This window comes from Urocampus carinirostris, chromosome 3, assembly GCF_059441175.1.
Source record: "Urocampus carinirostris isolate Australia breed hairy pipefish chromosome 3, RoL_Ucar_1.0, whole genome shotgun sequence".
Classification (NCBI taxonomy): domain Eukaryota; kingdom Metazoa; phylum Chordata; class Actinopteri; order Syngnathiformes; family Syngnathidae; genus Urocampus; species Urocampus carinirostris.
The window spans coordinates 37,616,928-37,640,187 of record NC_142351.1 but is presented as its reverse complement, the minus strand read 5'-3'; the positions used below and the strand labels follow the sequence as shown (position 1 = coordinate 37,640,187).

The 23,260-nt window shown below is 40.3% G+C and overlaps 1 protein-coding gene across 1 annotated transcript in view; it reads left to right on the top strand.

The window, feature by feature from the left end:
- nphp4 (nephronophthisis 4) overlaps window positions 1–23,260 on the top strand; it is a 216,020-nt gene that overhangs the window by 129,680 nt on the left and 63,080 nt on the right. Inside the window, exons 16-17 of the mRNA XM_088331685.1 lie at window positions 12,392–12,552; window positions 14,415–14,583. Of these exons, the coding sequence (XP_088187811.1) occupies window positions 12,392–12,552; window positions 14,415–14,583 (330 nt within the window). The remainder of the gene's footprint in view (window positions 1–12,391; window positions 12,553–14,414; window positions 14,584–23,260) is intronic.

Below are 23,260 nucleotides of genomic sequence, written 5' to 3'. Positions count from 1 at the left end.
GTGAGGATCGACTATGTAGTTTTTTTCTCTGTCTGTCTGTCTGTAATTTCATTGGTATATTCCAATTATTTTCCGAGAATTTGAAGGCAGCATGTCTTGCTTTTGTCACCCTGAGCTGCCCTGAGTAAAACCAGCACACTTGTATGCCAGTTTCCATATTTTTGTATATACATTTTGCTTTTTAGCACTCGTTTTCTGATGCCCAACTTTATACAGTGGTCAAACAATGCACACTTAACTTGAAAGATGCAAATTTTGCTTCTATGTCTTCTAACATCTGTTATTATAAAATTGTGCATCGTCTACCATTTGTTGGCATCCAACCTACCTAGAACTTTCTCTAATACCAATATTTTCTATTGTTTTTAAAATGTCACATTTATGAATTTATTTCAAATGACTCTTCAGAGCCTCAAGTTTTTGCTCCCTACGTTGGATTTTCAAAAGCTATGTTTTATTTTAAAACTATACATAACATCGTGTCATGCAATCACATTTGCAGTCGAGGTTTTGCTAAAATAAGGATGTGAATAGGGATAATCTATAATGTACAAAACACAAAGGTAAATTAGAATGGCTATTCGCCATTTGTGCATCACACCCGTTAAGACTTGAAACTATTTTTGGGTGGCATTTCCCTTTTTGGCATTTTCACCTCTAGAGTGACCTACCAAATTGCTTTTAAAAAAGACTGTGATTGTGGCCAAAGTTTTTCTGGCCTGAGAAAGTAAAATGCCTTCTGGGAAAGCTGTGTCAGCAAAACCAAAAATGCAGAGTCAGCTTTTTGGGACAAGTTTTACATCTGATGTAACCGATCTAACTGCATGTAAAATCTGGTGCAAATATGGGCCATTTTCACCTCTAGTGTGATTTACCTAATGGCTTAAAAGCTTGTGATCCTGGCCAAACTTGCATGCCTTTCTGCAAAAAATGCCGAGTCAAGAATACAAAAGTGCTGAGTCAGCTTCTCTTCTAGTATTTTTCACATCTGTTGTAGACTATCTGACTGCATGTGTGGTCATATCTAAACTACTTTCCCTTTTCTTGGGTAGACAGACACTAAAACAGACAAAGGCACGGACAAAAAAAACACATTCACACTTAGATCCCAAACGAAAACATTATTACAACCCTCACTCTGCTTGCGCGTGCTAACAAGACAGTGTTAAATATGTGCATTTCTGCATATGCGCAAAAGATACCGGGAACCCACCATCAAGCAAAGCACTATTCCATTTTCCAGGCAACCTTAAATGGGCTCATGTTACACGAACAGACCACATTGTGATTTATCTAGCTCCCCTCTAGCCTGACATTGTCCAATCATTTTGTACAAGCGGCGCGGCAGTTCCGTGATGCTTGGCAATGTTCTCCAATGCTGCTTCCCTTTCAATCAGCCAAGCGGCCAGTGATTGATGTCTATTCATGTTGCAATTAATGAAATGGAAGAGATATCACTGCTACTGACGGAGCACACAAAATGTTGCCCTTTTACCCCACAGGCCTCCTCGTATTGGCAATATATACCGCTGTACAATGTGCTATACTGTATAACCTGTATTCACAGTTCCTTCTGCAGACTCTTTTCTTTAATTTTTCTTCTCCTTTTTTCTTTTCTAGCATTAATGTTGCCCTTTTACCCCACAGGCCTTCTCGTATTGGCAATATGTTCCGCTGTACAATGTGCTATACTGTATAACCCGTATTCACAGTTCCTTCTGCAGACTCTTTTCTTTAATTTTTCTTCTCCTTTTTTCTTTTCTAGCATTATTTTGCATAATATGTATTTGCAACTGTATATTTTTGTAATGTATTTATTTTAGAGATTTATTCTGTTATGTGTTCTACGGACGAATCTAAAAGAAGGGGCGGAGCAAACGCGGGCTGATGGGAATTGGGGTAAAGATGAGTTACCGGAAGATCTGTCTGCAGCGGACAATAGTGGATATATATTTTTCCCACCCTTAACTTTGGAAATATACATTTTGTTTCCTTGGATTACCTTCAACGGGACCCGAACTTTACAAGTCTGCATCATACGTCAAATACGGGTATCACTTTCCATTATTGATGCCAACTATGGTTCTAGAACTGTGTACTATCTATGTAGTTACAGTCGCGGAACTTACAGACTGATCTGGTTTAGATTTGTGATTGTGTCACTAGTATTAATGCGGGCGCACGCGGCCTATACATGGGTGCGGCTTGTGTAAGTGCAAAAGTGGCAAATCACCCAAAAAGTGGTGGGTGCGGCTTATAATCAGGTGCGCTCTATAGTCCGAAATTTACGGTAATGGTAACTTAAAGTAGGCACGTAGGTCATGCATATCACGTAGCTGCATTGTCTAACCGTGCAAGCGATAATTTAAGTAAACTCAAATTGTCTCTCTATTTTAATGTGTTAGTGATGATACAATAATATACATTTTTTTTCAAAGAAAATTCTACCAAATTCCCCATAAAATAACTATTTACAATTCTATTTAAAAAAATTTGACACAGATCCTCGGAAAAAAACTGAAAAAAAAAGAAAATTAAAGTATGTACAAAAAATAAACTAAAATATGTAAAACAAAAGCATAAGAGTAGCAGTCTCTTTGGAAGATTAAATGCACTCTGCTTTGAGGTCCTTCAATATGATTAAAATGTTTCTTTCATACATACAGTACTTTTTTTCTTCTCCATATTGAACTCTATTTTTACCCAACTTCTAAAGTATAGAGCCCCCATGTGTTTGTAAAGTGTGACATATTCAAGCTTCACGCACATTGTTGAGGCATAACGGCAGAATTAATTTCAATTTACACTATCCCATTGACAGAAAAAGATCATACATCATAATTGGTAACATCTCAAATAAGCACAAAGTATGTGCTAGCAGCAAGATAGCGTCTTTATATTTGTGATCATAGTCACCAACAACCTAAAAACCTGAAAATTGGCTTTGACAGTCCAAAAAAAGTAAAAAGTTCTTGAGTTTGGCCATGGAAAAGGTGTATGAACCCTGAGTGCTATCTCACTCTGTATATGATTTAGATATTTGTAATTTGAAAGAAGCTTCTGGCATATTGGCCAGTTTCCTGTATTTGAAAAGGCTGCTCATTTAACTAGCAGTTGTGCTGTGTCAGCTGACGGCATTTGAAATATGAAGCGTGATTTCTATTAAAATATACATTCATAGATTTACAGTTAATTGCAACTGAGTGTTATTAAACATATTAATGCACACTTGGGGATTGTCCAATTAAATTGATTTGCTCCAGCCTTAAAAAAAGCACAGTGTACCATTATGTTCCGCACATTAAATATCAGTTTTTCATTTATACATTTTGAAAGATCCATGAACAGAAAACAAAAAAGTTAAATGTTTACTTTATTTTTATTCTAAATAATATGTAATTGTTTTTCAAGAAATAATACACCAAATTCAAGCCTTGCAACCAACCAACCGATTATAAACAACCAGCACATGTTAAGTAAATAATATTAGGACAATACTTTAAGCTTTCAATGCTTTACAAAGTACTGACCTTGAGTTTAAAAGACTTGGATAAAATATAAACTATTGGTGACTGTAGTGAAAAAAAGAAATACGCATATAATAATAAACAAATTTATATAAAACAAATAGTAAAAAAGGTTTTTTCTCAGTGAAATATGTGATGATTTAAGTATTACAGTATACCAGCAATAAAAATTAGGAACAGTAACATAAATTATTACTCAAAATTTGACTCACTGCCAAAACGTGTTCAGGTGAATTACAATCAAGGCTATTTTACTTTATTCTTCTCTGTGCCGCTGTTAAGCATTACTGCAAGCAGTTAACAGAAATAAGGTTTTGTGATATGAGCTTGCCCGAAAATAAATATGTTGGGAATAACACATGCAAAATAATCTATCTATGGCTTTGAACTTAAAGCTAAACACATGAGAATATTTCCTAAGAATCAACAACATGTGAGACACAATCGTGAAGTGGAACCATTTTATTTCAACATTTTATATTGTATTCACAACGAAAGAAAGTAGGTTTGCAAAGATATCCCCCCCTGTTCCATTAGCTCTGCCAACTGACTCCAGAAGTCCCCTGATGACTACTGAATAATCCAATGATAATCTAAATGACTTGAAATAATAAACAGAGTGAATTAAAGCATATGCTCTGTGGTGGGCTCAGTGGTCTGTGATAGCAGACACCGGAGAGAGGAGAGCATTATGAAGACCAAAGAACACACATGGCAGGTCTGGCATAAAGTTATGGAATAGTTCATAACAGGAATGGATGCTAGAAGATTTCGCAACATTTACATATCACCCAGAGCTCGGTGCGAGCAATAATATCAAAATAGAGAGCATAAAATTACTGCAAGACCTGGTTGTAAACTTTCAGCCCAGACAATGAGAAAACTAAGAAAGCAACCATGTGGATCATGATCTCATTGGATGACCTGCAGGCATACACAGCTGAGGTGAGACCATCTTTGCATGAGACAACTATTAATCATACTCTGCATAAATCTGCCCTTTATGGATGAGTGGCAGAAAGAAAGCCCTTTGTGAAAGAATACCAATGAAAAGGTCCGTGAAACCACACGGGAGACACAAATAACATGTGGAACAAAGTGCTCTGGTCAGATGTGACCAAAATTTAACTTCTCGGGCTGAATGCAAAGCGTTACGTTTGGCGTAAGAGGCACACTGCACGTCACCCTGAAAACACCATTTTCACTTTCAGACAAGGCAGTGGCTGCATCATGCTCCGTGGTTGCTTTTCTCGAGCAGGGACTGAGGGAATACAGGGAAACTCTGCCAGAAAATTTGCAAAAGACCTGAGGATGTTTCGCAGGTTTATCTTCCAACAGGTCAACATCCCTAAACATAAAGTAAAACTACTATGGAATGGTTTAAAACTCAACATTTAAAAGTGTTAGAATTGCCAAGCCAAAGTTCAGACGTCAATCCTATAAAACATTTGTGGAACGCTCTAAATAAAATGCCTTACACAATGGATTACCATCAAATCTTTAGGAACAATCAATTTCGCAATTCACTGCTTGTTATCTTACAGTCAGTTAAAAGTGCTATAACCCCAGAAAATAAAGCAAAACTATGCACATATGCACACTACAATGTAAAGCAAATCTACATGTGCGTTTACAGAGTCAAAAATAATTGCTACTTGTTGGTCTTTATTTGACCGCCCGTCATAGTTCTTGCTTGTGCAATTTTGAGAGCTTGGAAAGGAACACATAGCTGAGAGACTCCATACCCATAATATCATTGGGCTAAAAAAACACTCGGATTTCCTCCACCATTTCTGAGTATTTCCCAAGATGTTTGCTTACTTCTTGCAGACATGTTGAATTGCAAAATAAATTTAGCAATAAAAAGACTGAAATTTGGAACATATTTACCATCATATTTCTGCTTACGTTGCCCCGTTAATTTCCTGTTGGTTTGTTTTTCTGTGTAAACCACGCCTCCTCCCCATGCGCTGCCGTTCGCTTCTGGTGAGCCTTGACACACAACTAAACTTGTACATTTAAGCTGACCCCCTGGGTTTAGTATTTATTGGTTGTAAATACAGCTTATATGCAAATATTTCTGGTAGGGAAGAATATCAGTAAAGAGAAATTCCTGTACTCTTTGCTTGCCACCATTTTTATATTGAGTTTTATTTTGTAGGGCCATATAAACATGCCAACTCCACTTAGACGGACCAAGGGTTCATTTATCTGCCCTGAGCTCAGGGCGGACAGGTACCATTTAAATGGCAATGAAATTCATGAACCAGTTTTATTAGGTAGCGAAGTCATGCACCATGTTGCGAAAACACTGATTATTACTGGTACAGTTAATTTTCATAACAATTTGTCCCAAAATTTTTGGGGTTGTGCAAAAATACTAAATATCACAACGTGTATTTGGTATGCATATTTTTAAAATAGCTCAATAGATCATTGCTGAACTATTTTTTAAATCAGACCGGCAGGCAGTCAACTCATATGTTCCTCAAGGGTTACCTGTTGCCATTGTGCAGCATTCTAGATGTCCTATTGTATTCACTTTTTAGTCCTCTAAGTCTGCAGCGTACAATGGTTTGATCCTGCCCAGTATTGCATTCCGTCTGCTGTGCCTGCTGTGCACACATCATACAATCTACCCTGGGTGCATAGTTTTTGTTGCAGGGTGAGTCGTCACTCTGCTGGGTGTCGCTCCAAGTATTCCAGCCCACGCACACGTACACACTGAGAAGCCCCCTTCAGGCCAAATATCTCAAACTCTCCCTGCTGCTAAGGACAAACACACACAAACTAATGTCCATCTTCCTCTTCTTTTTTCCCTTGCTCTCCCAATGGTGCCAGCTCATGACATGCTGAGAGAATTAATGGTCCAAGTGAAGACTTCCTGGTTTGTGCAGATGGACAGGGAATTAATTTGAGTTTGATGAGGATAAAGCGTTTTGATACTTATTTTACAAGAAGAATACATTACATAGACGAAGCGTCACATGCTAATGAAACTGAAATTAATTCCATTGGCACCACTTTGTTGTAAATACTAATAAATAAATCAATGTAGAATAAAGTGTTGCTTTTAATGACTCATTTCATGTTTGAGAATGTATTGTGGTGATCATTTGCAATTTCTCAATCTTTGACAAGCCTTTAGCTCACCTCAGTTGACTTCATTGCAGCAAGCATAAAGGGCTATTGAAAGCTGGAAGAAAATTTCCTCAGTGAATGGCATTGCAATTTTTTAACAAATCGTTGACATTTCAAGTGTACCATGCAGAGCAAGATACTGAGAAAGGGACCATAATAATGTGTTAATAATATGTTTGATGAATACCTTTTTATACCTTTTTATATAACTAAACCCATGTTTGCAAGTTCATTTTGCATGTTGATTTTATTACACTGTCTGGCAACAACACTGCATGTGTAGTTTTTTTTGTTGAGTGACACACCTATTGATTTCTTATACTGTAGATGCAAGTATGCATTCCAGGTTAAAACTTTGTATTTAATCTGCTTGGATGATCGCATAATGTATGCTGGGAATACAGTTTGACTTGCTCATGGTCATTCAAATAGATTATTACTGCAAGGTCAATGAAAGCAATGTCTTGTCTAACAACTATGTAGTATTAAAATTTTTACCTGAAACTATACATTCATCTATCTATCCATCCATTATTTGCACCGCTTATCCTCAGGAGAGTTGTGATGGTGCTGGAGCCCATTGCAGTTATCTTCGGGCAGTGGATAGGGGACACCCTGAACTGGTTGGTTACCTGAAACTAAATGTTTTAAAAAACTGGAATGTAACCGCAACAGAGCTCACAATTTTTAAGTACGGTATGTGTAGGAAATTAACCATCCCACATTGTAACTCAACACAAAAAGTTGATTTTAAGCTCTTTTAAAATATCTAATACATAATGTATGTATTAAAAAAATAAATCTTGCAACTTCTTCATCAATTTGTAGCCAAATGTCGACTGCTGCGGCAAAAATGTTTCTGCAATCCGTAGTTTTTGGTCACTATATTGCATCACAACTTGGTCTCAGAAAAGTCAAATTGCAAAAAGACATTGCGGATTTTTGTATGAACAAACCATCAAAGGTATACTGTGCACTATGTGACAGCTAGAGGTGTCTGTATTGTGTAGTGCAACCAAAAATGAGTGCTGCAAAACGAAAGGAAAAGTACAAACTTTGAATACTCAGTGACCAAACCGCACTATTTTCTTCTCATTTTTTGCCCTGGGTAAAGTGGGTGTTTTTTTTTAGTTATCTTTAGCAGCAAGATTGCGGACTATCATGTCAGCTCCACCTGGATGAGCCTCGTGTCACATAAATACACATTTCTTAACCCACTTAATCCATTTCGAAAAATGCGCGTACTATATATGTATGTTTGTATGTATGTATGTATAGTGGCTTGCGAAACTATTTGGCCCCCTTGAACTTTGTGACCTTTTGCCACATTTCAGACTTTAAACATAAAGATATACCGTATTTTCCGCACTATAAGGCGCACCGGGTTATAGGGCGCACCCCGAAAAAATAGTTTTTGGTCCTATTTTTGACATACATAAGACACACCGGATTATAAGGCGCTGTAATGGGAACGTGGACAAAACAGTCAGATAGTTCAGTCCAACTTATTACCCCCTTAATATTCCCAAAGCTTGCAAAGACGCAAATACGCGTCGAGAACACGTGCGGATGCGGTGTCCATACGATGTCACTCAAATGCATTGTTCCATCATTCGGATTGTTAAAATCTTGGGATTCAAGAAATGCCAACCATTCCTTAGTTTCTATTTTCTTTTTCGCTCGCAACTTTATTGTGCATATGACAATAAACACTTGGAATTGAGTTTAATTTAAAAATAGACACTCCATTCCATCCATTATCTGCACCGCTTATCACAGAAACATCGAGTTCAGTCTGAAACAAGATATATAGCCGGAGTAGCTCACCAAAGTCGTTGTGTTCATAATAATGTGCAGCAGTGGTCCTCTTATATTCGTGAGTGTAGTAAATCCAGGAGAATAAAATATTTACAAATACAGTATAGTAGAAAATGCTTTCTGTATGCCGTCAAACCACGTGCTATACACATTCAGCTTTTTTGGCCAATTGCAGGCTTTGCTTTGCCGTTTAAGCCAATGCCAGCCTGTAAATGATAAGGATCCGCCCCTTGACCTCCGAATAACTTTAGCCAATATTGATCGATTCAACTGATGATTGACACATCTTTTTTGGCCAATTGCAGGCTTTGTTTTGCCGTTCAAGCCAATGCCAGCCTGTAAATGATAAAAGGGATCCGCCCCTTGACCTCCGAATAACTTTAGCCAATAGTGATCGATTCAAATGATGATTGACACATTGGTTAGCCAATGAAACGCCGGTAAATAAATCCCAGCTTACACCGTAGACTACTTGGCGTTTGGGGGAAAATCTAGTTGGCGGCTGCAAGTTAGTTGCAAGACTTTGCGAATTAATATTGATCCATAAATAAGGCGCACTGTATTATAAGGCGCATGGTCAGCTTTTGAAAAAAATAAAGGCTTTTAGGTGCGCCTCATAGTGCGGAAAATACGGTAAAACTAAATTTTTGTGAAGCATCAACAATAAGTGGGACACAATCATGAAGTGAAACACACTTTATAAGATATTTTAAACTTTTTTAACAAATAGAAAAAGAAAAAGTGGGTGTGCAAAATTATTCAGCCCCATTGACTTAATATTTTATAGCGCCACCTTTTGCTGCGATTACAGCTGGAAGTGGCTTGGGGTTTATCTCTATCGGTTTTTCACATCGAGAAACCAATATTTTTGCCCATCCCTCCTTGCAAAACAGCTCGAACTCAGTGGGGTTGGATGGAAACGTTTGTGAACAGCAGTTTTCAGTTCTTTCCACAGATTATCAATTGGACTGAGGTCTGGACTTTGACTTGGCCATTCTAACACCTTGATGTTTTTCGGTGAATCATTCCATTCTAGCTTTTGCATTATGATTTGGATCATGATTGTGTCCCACTTATTGATGATTTACAAGAGATTACAGTTTTATATCTTGATGTTTGAAGTCTGAAATGTGGCAAAAGTTTACAAAGTTCAAGGGGGGCAAATAGTTTTGCAAGCCACTGTACGTACGAATGTATATATATATACTGGACTGTCTCAGAAAATTAGAATATTGTGATAAAGTTCTTTATTTTCTGTAATGCAATTAAAAAAACAAAAATGTCATACATTCTGGATTCATTACACATCAACTGAACTATTTCAAGCCTTTTATTATTTGAATATTGCTGATTTTGGCTTACAGCTGAAAAAAACTCAAAAATCCTATCTCAAAATATTAGAATGCTTCCTCAGACCAAGTAAAAAAATAATTTTATAACAGCAAAACTAAATCAAACATTTGAAAATGTCCATTGATGCACTCAGTACTTGGTTGGGAATCCTTTTGCACGGATTACTGCATCAATCCGGCGTGGCATGGAGGCAATCAGCTTGTGGCATTGCTGAGGTGTTATTGATGCCCAGGATGCTTCGATAGCGGCCTTCAGCTCATTTGCATTTGTAGGTCTGGTGTCTTTCATCTTCTTCTTAACTATACCCCACAAATTCTCGATGGGGTTCAGGTCAGGGGAATTAGCAGGCCAATCAAGGACAGTGATGCCATGGTCAGTGCACCAGTTACTGGTGGTTTTGGCACTGTGGGCAGGTGCCAGATCATGCTGGAAAATGAAATACTCATCTCCATAGAGCTTTTCAGCAGATGGAAGCATGTAGTGCTCTAAAATCTCTTGGTACACAGTTGCATTTACTCTGGACTTGATGAAACACAGTGGACCAACACCAGCAGCTGACATGGCTCCCCAAACCATTGCTGACTGTGGGAACTTCACACTGGATTTCAAGCAACTTGGATTTTGCTCTTCTCCAGCCTTTCTCCAGACTCTGGCGCCTTGACTTCCAAATGAAATGCAGAACTTGCTTTCGTCTGAAAAGAGGACTTTTGACCACTCTGCAACTGTCCAGTGCTTCTTCTCCATAGCCCAAGTCAGACGCTTCTTCCGTTGTCTTGAGTTCAGAAGTGGCTTGACCATGGGAATACGGCTATTGTAGCCCATTTCCCGGACACGTCTGTGAACTGTGGCTTTTGATACCTGGACTCCAGCTTCAGCCCACTGTCTTTGAAGCTCCCTCAAATTCTGGAAGCGGCTCTTCTTCACAATTTTGTTAAGGCTGCGGTCATCTCTCTTGGTTGTGCAGCGTTTCCGGCCACATTTTTCCCTTCCAACAGACTTTGTGGATATGCTTTGAAACTGCACTCTGTGAACAGCCTGCTCTTTGAGAAATTTATTTTTGTGTCTTACCCTCCATCAGGAGGGTATCAATGATGGTCCTCTGGACAGCAGTCAGATCAGCAGTGATTTAGTTTACTGAACCAAGCTGAGTGTTTTTAAGGCTCAGGAAACCCTCGCAAGGTGTTTCGAGTTAATTAGATGATTCAGGTGATTAGTTGAATAGCCTACTTGTATACTTTTTCATGATATTCTAATATTTTGAGATAGGATTTTTGAGTTTTCTTAAGCTGTAAGCCAAATTCAGCAATATTAAAATAATAAAAGGCTTGAAATAGTTCAGTTGATGTGTAATGAATCCAGAATGTATGACATTTTTGTTTTTTTAATTGCATTACAGAAAATAAAGAACTTTATCACAATATTCTAATTTTCTGAGACAGTCCAGTATATATACACACACACACACACACACAGCGTTAATGCATTTTCGCTTATTATTAAGTTAAATTGTTTTTTCTTTTTTTAACGAAAAAAGTGTTTTTAACCACAAGTAGGCACCAACTATTGAACAATCTAAAGGACATTGTTCAAGGCATTTGTCAAAAGCCATGGCGTTTTAATGATTGTGCAATATAAAACAAGAAACACAAACGTTTTTTTGCAATTCTTTTTGATGAATCCTGACGGTGCGCGCCGCCTTTCCAAAGTTAACCCACTCGTCGGTTATGCGACATCTTCCTCATTTTTGGGGTCAGGACTTAAAAGGTTTTTGTTATCCTATATTTTCTTATGAATTTTTTTAAATTTTCAATTACTATTTGAAAGTGTTCGGGAAGATATGTTTTATAGCTATTCAGGGTTGGATGATTTTGGGAAGCAGGGAACGGATTCAGTTATTTCCTATGGGGCAAATATGTTCGAGATCCAAGAAATTCTATATGTGAGCTCGATCCGCAAACATATTTATCTCGTATGTAAAGTTTGTCACTCTTATTTATATTCCTATGTCAAACTAGAGTTAGCATTTACTGTTACGTCGAGTTGAGACTCAAGCTTCACTGGGACAACCTGAAATAGTTTTTATCTGCGATACCAGCCTTCAGCAGCTTCATTCGCCGAGAACAGGATATGCAGTATGTTTTCTATATCAAACCAGAGTCAAACTTTCTTTGCTAAGTCAAGGTGAGCCTTAAACTTCATTGGTACAACCTTAAATATTTCCCAAGGGCAATATTGGGAAATTAAGTTGCCTGACCACCCAAACTGGGCGTGTTCCACATTCCCGATTTCAAAATCTAGTGGAAGACATTTATTGTATTACAGTTTTATCCAATTGAAGTATATATCAGATAAAATAGCAACCACAGTAGATTAAATTCTAACAGAAAATACATCTAAAATGTTTTTTGTCTATTTTACTTCTTATTATTTTGCTAGCATCTTGTCTGGAATGTATGTTTTTTTGTAACTGTGGTCTGTTTTTGCGACATTTTGTTGTTAAGGGCTTTTCAAATAAATGTGACTCTACTTGTTCATTATCTCTTTTTGTGCAGATCCTCCCGGGCTTCAGGTACAGTTCCGAGTCGATGAGAGTTTTCTCAAACCAGGAGAGCGTCATCGGTTCCTGCGCTACCTGGCCCTTCACACCATGCACATTGACATCTGGGACAGTGACTCATTGCTACTCATAGGTTCAACAGCCATTGAGCTCAAGGTATTACATTCGCACTGCTGACTCCGCTTCTGGGCAAAACCAATGTGATATTTTCTCTTTAACAGAAGAAACTCTTATTCCAATTCATAAGAGATGATAACAAAAGTGTGATAAAGCATAATTAATGACAAACTGCTATCTGTTCTCATACGATATCTAGACATTGCAGCACATCCATCATTTGCTCACGCAGCATTTGCAGAATTGTAGATTTCATAGTGTGAGCCTGGCATTATAGGGAATCATGTCACTGTTGCAAAAGCACTCTACTTCCAAAATAAAATGCTTTCCTTTTACGTACTCTATTTTTCCTTAACTATAAAACGAACCTTTTGGCTCAATAAAAAGCTTTTTTTATTATTCTTTTTTTTTACTGAACACTTTACAACTTGCTGTTTTTCACATTGTGTTTGTTTCGAAGATGCCTTTAAAAAATTCATAAAATTGATTTTATTTTTCATTATATAAAAGAAAAAATCTATATATTTTTACCCTGCGAGCATGAAAGTGTACTAACAGCTTAGATTAAGAAGTAGTGAAGTTTTCCCTCTTCAAAAAATATGCACTTTTGTTTATTAAGTCCTTCCCCATTTAATTATAAATAATATCAAACAAATGTAGATGTTTCAATGAAATGCACATGGTAAACACTACTGCAGTATTAGAATGTTGGACTTCATTTTTCGAATTAAAGTTTGACTATTATGTGTAAACAACAAATTATGCTTATCTCTATATATACTGTAAAAATTGTAGATCCTTACTCTAACTAGGGCTGCAGTTAAAGACTGTTTTGATAGTAAACTTGTCAACGACTTTTGAAACGATTAGTCAATTGTAAAACCATTTTCTTTTTCTAAAATTAAGAATGAGGTTGATTTCATTATGTGTCAAATAATAATCACAAGAAAAATAGTGACACTGAAGAATACATATTTTATTGAACATGCCTCTGTCCATATTTTAGGAATAGGCAAATAGGTAATTTATCAAAAAAAGTCAACAATTTGGATCATTGTAAACAAAACAGGCTCATTGGCAGCAGCAGAACAGTAAATAAAACAAATATTATTTGCACTTTGGAAAGTACATTTAGTGGTCAAGTGCTAAGTCAAGAGTACTCAACGATTCTTAACAGTTTAAAATCAAACGGTTTTAACAACTGATGATTGTCTGTTTTAAGATTTAAACACCTGAAATTGTTTTCTTTCGACTGCATGCATTTTATTTCAAATATATGTGTCAGGCACAGTGTGGCTTTACACTCAAGTTTCTTATTTGTAGCGAAATGTGCACGTATAAAATGTAGAATTCATGTCATCAAAACCGTATTGGCTTGAATGTTACTTGAATCTGACTTGGACTCCCATTTTGTTCAACTGTCCGACTGTTCTCATTAAGTGTAAATGCGTCACCGAGCTACTGCCATGATTCGCGAAGTGTGCTTTATAAACTTTGCAAGTAGCCTTTTTATTTGCCATATTAAGGCTAAAATGGCCCCAAACTTCAGAAGATTTCATATCCATACTTGATTCTGTCGCTGTCATATGTTACAGCTCGAGACAGATGCAATTGTGCATAAGCGACCGTCATCAGAGATTATATTCAAGTAGAGATGCCTCACTCTGTTGGAAAAACAAGTCTGGGGGGAAAAAACATTTCTATAATTGATTTTTGTCGACAACATCGACTAATCATTGCGACCCGATTACTAAAACAGAACACATAAATATTAGTAATGTAACTATTTAGATAATTCTAGTTGCCTTCAACATATCTTCATTTAGTTTTTTACCCTTAATGTTCTTGTGGGTTTTTTTTTTGTATACAAAAAATTATATCCTACTCTATTTTGCCCGCAGTACATCCTACGTCATGGTAAAACGGCCGTGCAGGCCCTCCATGAGGTAGAAGTTCTGACAACCGATTATGTGGGAGAGGAAATCTTGCAAACGGGCGACGCCTCCAACAACCCCATGGCGGTCCACACCATCGTCAGGGGTCGGTTGCATGTACGCACAGGAAACACTGGCAAGTATTTCGGAACAATTGACGGATGAATGGTTGATAATCACACACACGAAAATAATCACAGCAAATATAACCATATGAATAAGGTAGTACAGTAATACCCTGGTTATCGCAGTTAATGGGGACCAGAGCCCCCTGTGAAAAACCATGAAGTAGAACAGGGGTCGGGAACCTATGGCTCGCGAGCCATATATGGCTCTTTCTATGAATATCTATGGCTCAGAGACAAATTTGATTGCATGCAAAATTTCTCCATCCTATTCGAAACTTGAGTTGTTTGTCCTATTCAGGTACACGCAAAGCCAATCCAGAGCTAAGTGTTAGTGTTACTTCGCAGTATATATAGGGCACGTTTTTCACTACAATTTACAGTCAAGGTGTCACACAAAAAAGGGGGGAAAAAAACTCGTTTTGGCTGTACAACGCTAAAGAATCCTTTATATAAAAGTTCACTATATAATCTGTGTTCAGTGTTCAGATACCTTATGATGAATCCACAGAACACACTGTAAATACGCCAAAACACCGGAAGAGAACTTAGTCTTTTGATTGGGTGAGTGGGAGGGATGGGTGGAGCCATGCAAAAAGCGCAAGCACTCCCTCCCATCTCTCGCCCTACGCCATCTGCGCCAAAAGTGAGCTCATCAGGCTCCCTATTTGCAGAATGTTGTGATGTTTTTACACAATAACAACTTGCATCTGGTTTTGAAACCAATATGTATGAAAAAAAGGGTCAAAAGGAGTTTAACCGATCTTGAGTAATTGCAAGAAAGAGACAATTTTAAAGTGGTATGTTTGTTGATTTTGGGACAGGGGCTCTGGCATTATTCTCTTTTCATAATTTTTTATCAAATCATCAAAAATAAATGTGCTGAAGACTAAGCTTTTGTCTCGGGTGCGGGTTTAGCAATTTTGTAAATTTGTCTCATAATATATGGTGTGGCTCTTTCCCAAAATAAAATTAATATTTTTTGCTTTTATGGCTCTTTGAGTCAAAAAGGTTCCCGACCCCTGAAGTAGAATAAAATAATTGCACAGAATTGCACTCGAATGAATGCTCTTTAATGTCATCATACAAAAGTACATTGACTTGTGTGCCCGCCCCACTAGTTGGCTAACCGCATACACCAGCCTATAACTGTCATGCTCACAAGCAGTCACGCCAACAAAAAACAAAAAAACAACAACAAGCCATTGTGATGGCATTTGCTGTGGTCTGTCTGCCCAGAACAGAATGCATACTCAGTTTATATCAATGCCAATAAAGACGATTACATTCAAAAGCAGCGAAGCAGTTAACCAGTAATAACTGAAGTGCGAAGTAGTGAGGAATTACTGTAATACATTTCAATGATTGGGTGAAATGCTATCAATTGAGTGGTGCGCTTCTGCCCAAATGGTCAGGAACAGAAGGCTAACGGGATCACATCAAGATGCCATGTTAGCAGTTCACCTAAATAAATAAGCAATAAACAGTAAACATTAATTAAAAAAAAAAAACTCGAGAAACATTAATTTAGAGGGATTTATATACATTGTTTTGGGGATCTTTAAAAATTAAATCTAAAGTAGTGTAGTGGGCTTGGTTTTCTGTGAGTATTTAAAAGATGAGTACTTATATCTGTGTGGATCGGAATATAAAACGGGATCAAACATTCTTAAACAGCCCAGGATGGTGTGAACTGCCGAAATATTGATTTATTTATTCAAATCACATCTGTACACAGGGCGGCACAGGGGCTGACTTCTTCTACAATTACTTATTTTCTGTTTGTATGTTTAATATATACATCTGATAACTTTTATTTGCAATTGAATGTCTGTTGTATTTTTCAAAGTTCAGTAGTTTGTATGCATTAGATCTTTGATGTTCTTCAGCCCCTTAAAGAAGCTGTACAAGCTGTACTGTTTTACTCACAACCGTCATCTCCTGGCTTGTGTCATCATTGCAGCCTCTGTTGACTTATTCATGATGCGCGTGAAAATGCGTGCATTACTTAGACACACTTGAATGACTTCTTCTTTTTTCACCTTTTGGTTCTGTACTGTACTTAAAAAAGCCCTTTTCTTTCTTTCACTCTTTCATGCTACGCTGTCAAATAAATAAATATAATATATAAAAATACAATGAAAATATAATAAAAATATAATGATATAATACAATTTAAAAACAAACAAACATGTGGACAAGCTTGACCTCGCTCTCCAGGACTATCCCCTTTCCACCCATCCCCACATTCCTCCTACCTAATGTGTTCCTCCCCTAACAGCTTTTTAGAATTATTTTTTAGTAGTTTTTAATTTACTGTGGTTGTGTTAGATCTCTGCAAGCAAGATAAAGTAGATAGGAGTGGTGGCAAATAAAGCATCAGGGGCTATTTGAACTCGGATGAGCATTGTAAACACATACTTAAGAAAGGAAATATTTAACTTAATTTATTTCAGGACACCTCAAAACAATACACTCCACCTTTAAATATTTACAAACCAATTTTACATTGAGGGGATGAATTATCCCCCCTCGGATGGGTCTGGCCTTGATGCGGCGAGGGGGCTTGCGTGTTCCAGTGACCCTGGAGAGCGATACCGTCGGGAGCTTGCTCCTGGTAGGGTCACCCATGGCGGGCCGGTCTCCGGGGTAGGTTCCAGACAAACAAAGACCCCAGCGTGTCGGTACGCTGTGAGGTGGCAGCCCCACCAACCGACTATCCTGCGGAGGGCTAACAACTCACCCAGGAGAAACACACTTTGTTACGAAACTGACCAGAGAAAGAAGCCGGACTGACCAACACGGTAACGGACCCCAGCCTGCCCCCGACCAACGAGTACGGATCGATCTTCGTCATAAGACCCGTGTCGCCACCTGGAATGTCCAGACACTCCTTCGCCCCGGAGCTGCCACCCTGCTGTCCCGAGAGCTCTGTCGCTATAACATCACCATGGCAGGGCTCTGTGAAGTACGATGGCAAGGCAATGGTGAAACAACAGCTGGCAACCATTGCTACATCTGGAGTGGCCCCGAGAGTCGGACCGGCCTTTACGGTGTGGCTCTTGCCATTCCAAAAGCCCTCCGGAGGTCCCTCATCAGCTGGACACCAATAAGTGACAGACTACTGTCTGCTCGATTCCTCCACCATCACGGCAAGATGACAGTGATCGTCGCCTACGCCCCCACCGATGTCGCTGATGAGGATGCGAAGGACGCGTTCTTTGACCAACTCCACCAGGCTGTCAACCAAGCCCCACCACACGACGTCACCATCATCCTCACTGATGCCAACGCCACTCTATCCAGCATTGATCGGTCCCCCGGCTCACCTGTCGGCACCACCTTCGTTGACAGCACAACAAACGACAATGGCAACCGCCTCCTCCTCCTCTGCCACCAAAACAACCTTTGTGTTGCTGACACCTGGTTTCCCCGGAAATGCATCCATCACTGGACGTGGTACAGCCCAGATGGCAGAACCAGGAAGGGATTGGACCACATCCTGATATCACGACGCTGGAAGTCGTTTGTAACCAACTGCCGGGTGTTCAGAGGAGCACAGCTTGGCAACACAGACCATCGTCTGCTGGTGGCCCAGCTCAAGCTAAAGCTCCGAGCCAACCAGCACAAGACTCTGCCTCGCCCCGACTCCTCCCGACTCAGCGACCCCAACATCGCCAGAGACTTCAGTTGCTCCATCCGCCGCTCTCTTGATACCCTGGCTCCTGACAAGCTGACAGACTGGGCGGCCTTCAAGGAAAGTGTCCTCCAGTCTGCTCACAATGTCCTCGGACGCCCGCGATCCTCCCCGAGAAAGCCCTGGATATCAGAGAGGACACTAAACATCATAGACCAGCGGCGTGAGGCCCGACTCCGAGGCGACCTCACAGAGTATCGGAGACTGAATCGCCTGCGCAATGTGGCCATTGCTGAAGATAGGGAGAGGTTTTGGCAGGCAGAAGCCCAACAGCTTGAGTCCGCGGCCAACAACAACAACATGAGCCGCGTATTCAGTCTACTACGCCAAGCCCGTAGCGGCCCACACATAAAGACAGCCCTGGTAAAGGACTCAGACGGCAACCTCATCATGACAGAAGCCAACTGCCTCGAGCGCTGGAAGGAGCACTTTAGCCTCCTCTTGCAGCACAGCACCATCCCGGCTGATCCCACCCTCCTACGGGCTGCGAGCACAGCACCTCCTAACGACACCTGCTGCACAGACCCCGTAACACCCGAGGAAGTGAGAGCTGCTCTGAAGAAGCTGAACACCAAGAAAGCCCCCGGCATCTGTGCCATTACCGGCGAGATGCTCAAGGCCGGCGGTGATGGCATGGTGGAGTGGCTAACCCGCCTATTCAACCAGGTGTGGGAATCGGAGCAGCTGCCCACCGACTGGACCAGAGGAGTCATCTTGCCCTTCTGGAAATGCAAGGGCGACAGGCTTGTCTGTGGAAACCACAGAGGCATAACCTTACTCTCCATCCCGGGCAAGGTCTTTACCAGGATCTTGCTCAGCCGTGCCCTTCCAGCAATCAGAAGCTGCCGCCGTCCCCAGCAGGCTGGCTTTATGCCCAACCGCTCCACAACGGACCACATCTCTGCCGTCCGTTTGCTGATAGAAAAGACCCGTGAATTCCGTAAAGATCGCCATCTATATATCGGATTCATTGATCTGAAGGCCGCCTTTGACACCGTCTGCCACTCTTCACTGTGGAACATCCTCCAAGCTCTCAGAGCACCACCCAAGATCATAGCCCTGTTCAAGCTGCTCTACAGCAACACAGAGAGCTGTGTCCGTATCAACGGCATTGACTCCGACTGGTTTGCTATCTCCAGCGGCGTTCGCCAAGGCTGTGTGGCTGCTCCCGACCTTTTTAATTGCATCATCGACCATCTGATGTTCAGGGTTAGTGAGCGCATCCCCGGAGTGTCTTTCGGCAACTACCACCTGACTGACCTGGAGTATGCTGACGACACCATCATTCTCAGCACTTCCTACAGCCAGCTGAGAGACGCTCTGGGCATTTACAGCGAAGAGGCAGCGCGGCTTGGCCTGCAAGTGAGTTGGACGAAAACCAAGTTCATGTATGTCGGTGATGGACCAGATCCACCTCCCATCCAAATTGGTAGCGACATCGTAGAGCCTGTCAAGAGCTTTGTATATCTGGGGTCCATGGTGACAGACAATGGGGACCTAAAACCAGAGATTCTCCGCAGAAGAGCCCTGGCAGCATCTGCTCTGCAGTCTCTCTGGAAACCACTCTGGCGGCACCAGACCATCGCACGCAAGACGAAGCTCCGCATTTACAACCTCGCCGTACTCCCTATCCTGCTTTATGGCTCAGAAACATGGCCCCTGAACGACACCCTGGCCACAAGAATCGATGGTTTTGATAGCAGGGCTCTCAGAACCATCGAGAACATCAGGTGGCCCCAGCGAGTCTCCAATAAAGAGCTCAGAGCCCGCACGTGCCAGCCCCAAGCATCTTCCTTGGTCGCACAACGCCGCACCCGCTGGTTTGGCCATGTCCTTCGTCTACCACCAGACCATCCGACACGAGCCATTCTCCAGTTTGACCCAAAGGCCGCAGGCTGGAGACGACGAGGGAAACCCCGCACTCGATGGCTCGACGTCGTTGCGGGCGACCTCCAACAACACGGAGTTGCCGTAGAGGATGCAGAACAGCTGGCACAAGACCGCCAGCATTGGAAAAACCTGGTTCATCTGGTCGGCTCAACGCACAGGGACGGGACCCCCCGACCTTCGCTGGAGCAATAAGTGTAAGTGATGAATTATCGCTTCTTTGTTTGGTTGTAAAATAAATTGAGTATGAGTAAGATTACTTTTGCTCTTTAATGTGTGCTAACACTAACATTGCTCCACAGTGAAGGATTTGGATGCTATAGTTCCATTTCATCCTGCTGGGTACCTTCCTATATCTTCTCTTCTTTTGTACCCATTCATTTGGGCTCGTACGGAGAAATGGGCTGCTCTCAGTCTCTATTCTTTGCCGTGCATTAACTGTTGAAAGATTGTCCCTCACATAAACAACGCTGCCTACATTGCTGAGTGCCATTGTCGGGACTAAATATTCCCCACATTTCTCATTATGATTATCAGTCATAGCAGGTTGAGAGTGCAATGGCGTAATGGTTAGAGGTGGTGGTAAGCGGGAGTACAAGGGGGCATAAAAGGGGAGGGGTTCATCTCCATGTAAATTAAAGTCAATGTTCAATAACCCATCTGGCAGTTTAGCTGGCTTTGGCATTTAATTTGGAACTCCTACATACCGTAATTTTCGGACTCTAGGACACACCCAGAACCCCAAATTGGACAGAAATTTGAACGCGCGCCTTATAATTTGGTGTGCCTCGTGTACAGAAAAAAATTAAAAGCGTTTGTGGTGTAGTATTACATTTGTACGGTCGTTGATCAATCGATATTAATCGCTGATCGAAGTTGCATAACAATAGTGGGAACAGGGATTGAACCTGGAAGGCGACAGTATAAGCGCTGAATCCTAACCACTACGGACATAGATATGACGTAGGAAAAGGCAATAGGTCTTATCGTATTATAACACTAATTTTAGCTACAATACTAAGAGTTTGTTTCCCATTCTTTTAAACAGATACAACAGATACATGCTTGTCAAATAACAAAACAGATTTAGAGGCCCAGACATTCATTTAAACAAGTAAAAATACTTGTATACTGTATACTCATCTCATCTCATCTCATTAGCTGCACCACTTATCCTCAGTAGGGTCGCGGAGTGCTGGAGCCCATCCCAACTCTCCATAGTTTGCAGTAGCAGAAGAAGCCTCATAATCTGACTTGGATACATTACATTCTTCATTTGGTCGCCATTTTATTTTTCGGTGTGACGCTTCATCGGCTCTTAAGAGATTAGCCGAACCTCAGCATTGATAGGCAGCGGTGCGTGTTAGCACTGATATTTTGGGAAAAAAATGAGTTGAAACGCATTGTATCACTTGTTGCTTTCATATTGATGACGTTAACGCTTTGTAAAAAAAAAAAAATGAAAAGGGTGCACACAGACATAACATAATTTACTTTAATTCTGTTGCGAGGCAAATTATTATAATGGTTTATTTTTTTGTTTTTTTTGGTCTATTTTAGATTTTTTTTTAATTTATTTCTAAGAAAATAATGAAGAGGGTAGAGGAATCTTGACAGTCCTGAATGAATTCTCACTAAACATTAGCAAAGTCCAATCCATGGCGCAGCCAGGTTGTTATTCGCAAGGACCCACCACAGGAAGTAGTGCCCCGATGACCCTGGTGGCTAAGGGATCCGTGAACCAGATAAAAATGTTGGAGAAATGACAAAACAGAATGTGATTAAAAGTCAGTATAAAATGTTGTTCCATTTTTTTAGCTCAAACTAAACAGTCTAAGTCACAAACGTTGAATAACTGCAACATGCTTTTATTTATATCTTTCAGAACGACCAATTTACTTCCTCCAATGCCTTTTTTAAAATTCAACTCGAATATCCTGCTCTTCATAAAGACTTTACGAGCTGGTGATACATTATCGTATTTTCGTGGTGCCCAACCTTTTTTTTTTTTTTTTTTTAACGAATGACAATATTTTTGCGGCCCAGCCCGTTAAAATATCAACAAAGTAGATCAGGTTCACAGATCCCTTAAACACTGGAATCGTCAGAGCTACCACTTTCTGTGGTGTGCCTTGGGCATATGCATCATGGAAGCTCCCATACTAATTTGATTAATACAGCAATTCCGAACAGCGATGTGAATCAACTGATCAATCAATGCTAATTTATTTTTGTGCAACCCTAGCCCTTACTGTAGTTTCAATTATATGCACTTTAATCGTCCGGTGCGCTTTACATATATGGAAAAAAAAGACAGTTTTGGGGGTTGCACATTATATCCGGTGCGCCTCATAGTGCAAAAAATACAGTACTTTTCTGTCTTGCACCCATGCTTGCTTCCTGACATTCTCGCCCTGGTCTCACTTTCTCCTTTCTTTACCGCCCACCTCAACGGTACCGCCGAAACAAAGCAGCAGGATGTCTGGTCTTGTCATGGGGCTGCCATGAATCAGCAACTCTTTATAGGGCGTTTGTCTGAGGATAGAGAGCGCATTCGTTAGAAAAGTTCCGAAGTTGCGAAGAGAGACGGATGCACAGAGTGAAGGCTCCGACTGAGATTGGACGAGGAGGAAATGAAAGCGCTCTCACATGCCGAGGAGGTGAGCGCTCGTGCGTCCATGCAGACGATAAGACAGACAGGAGTAACGGAGCATGGGTATCCTGTGCGATGAGGCCGAAGGATGGAAATAGTCTGTGATAGAACACTGACTGATATGTGAGAAGCTTTCAACTCTCATTTTTCAGTTTTATTATTTGATTCCTGCAATTCTAATACCAATAAATTCCACCTTGGCCAATTATTTTTATTAATGGACTAAGGCTAAGTTAACGTTGCTTTTCCACTACAACTATGACTTTGACACAAAGATCTCTTAAAGCAAAACATTTTGATGTTTTTTTTCTAACACAAAATTTAAAAAGAAATGCAAAACCTTTTTTTTTCGAAAATAATATAATAATGGTTCCAAAGCAAGGTGCAAGTAAGATTATTTTTTTTAAATGTCACAAACACTGCAAATGAGATGTATATGAATGTATTTACA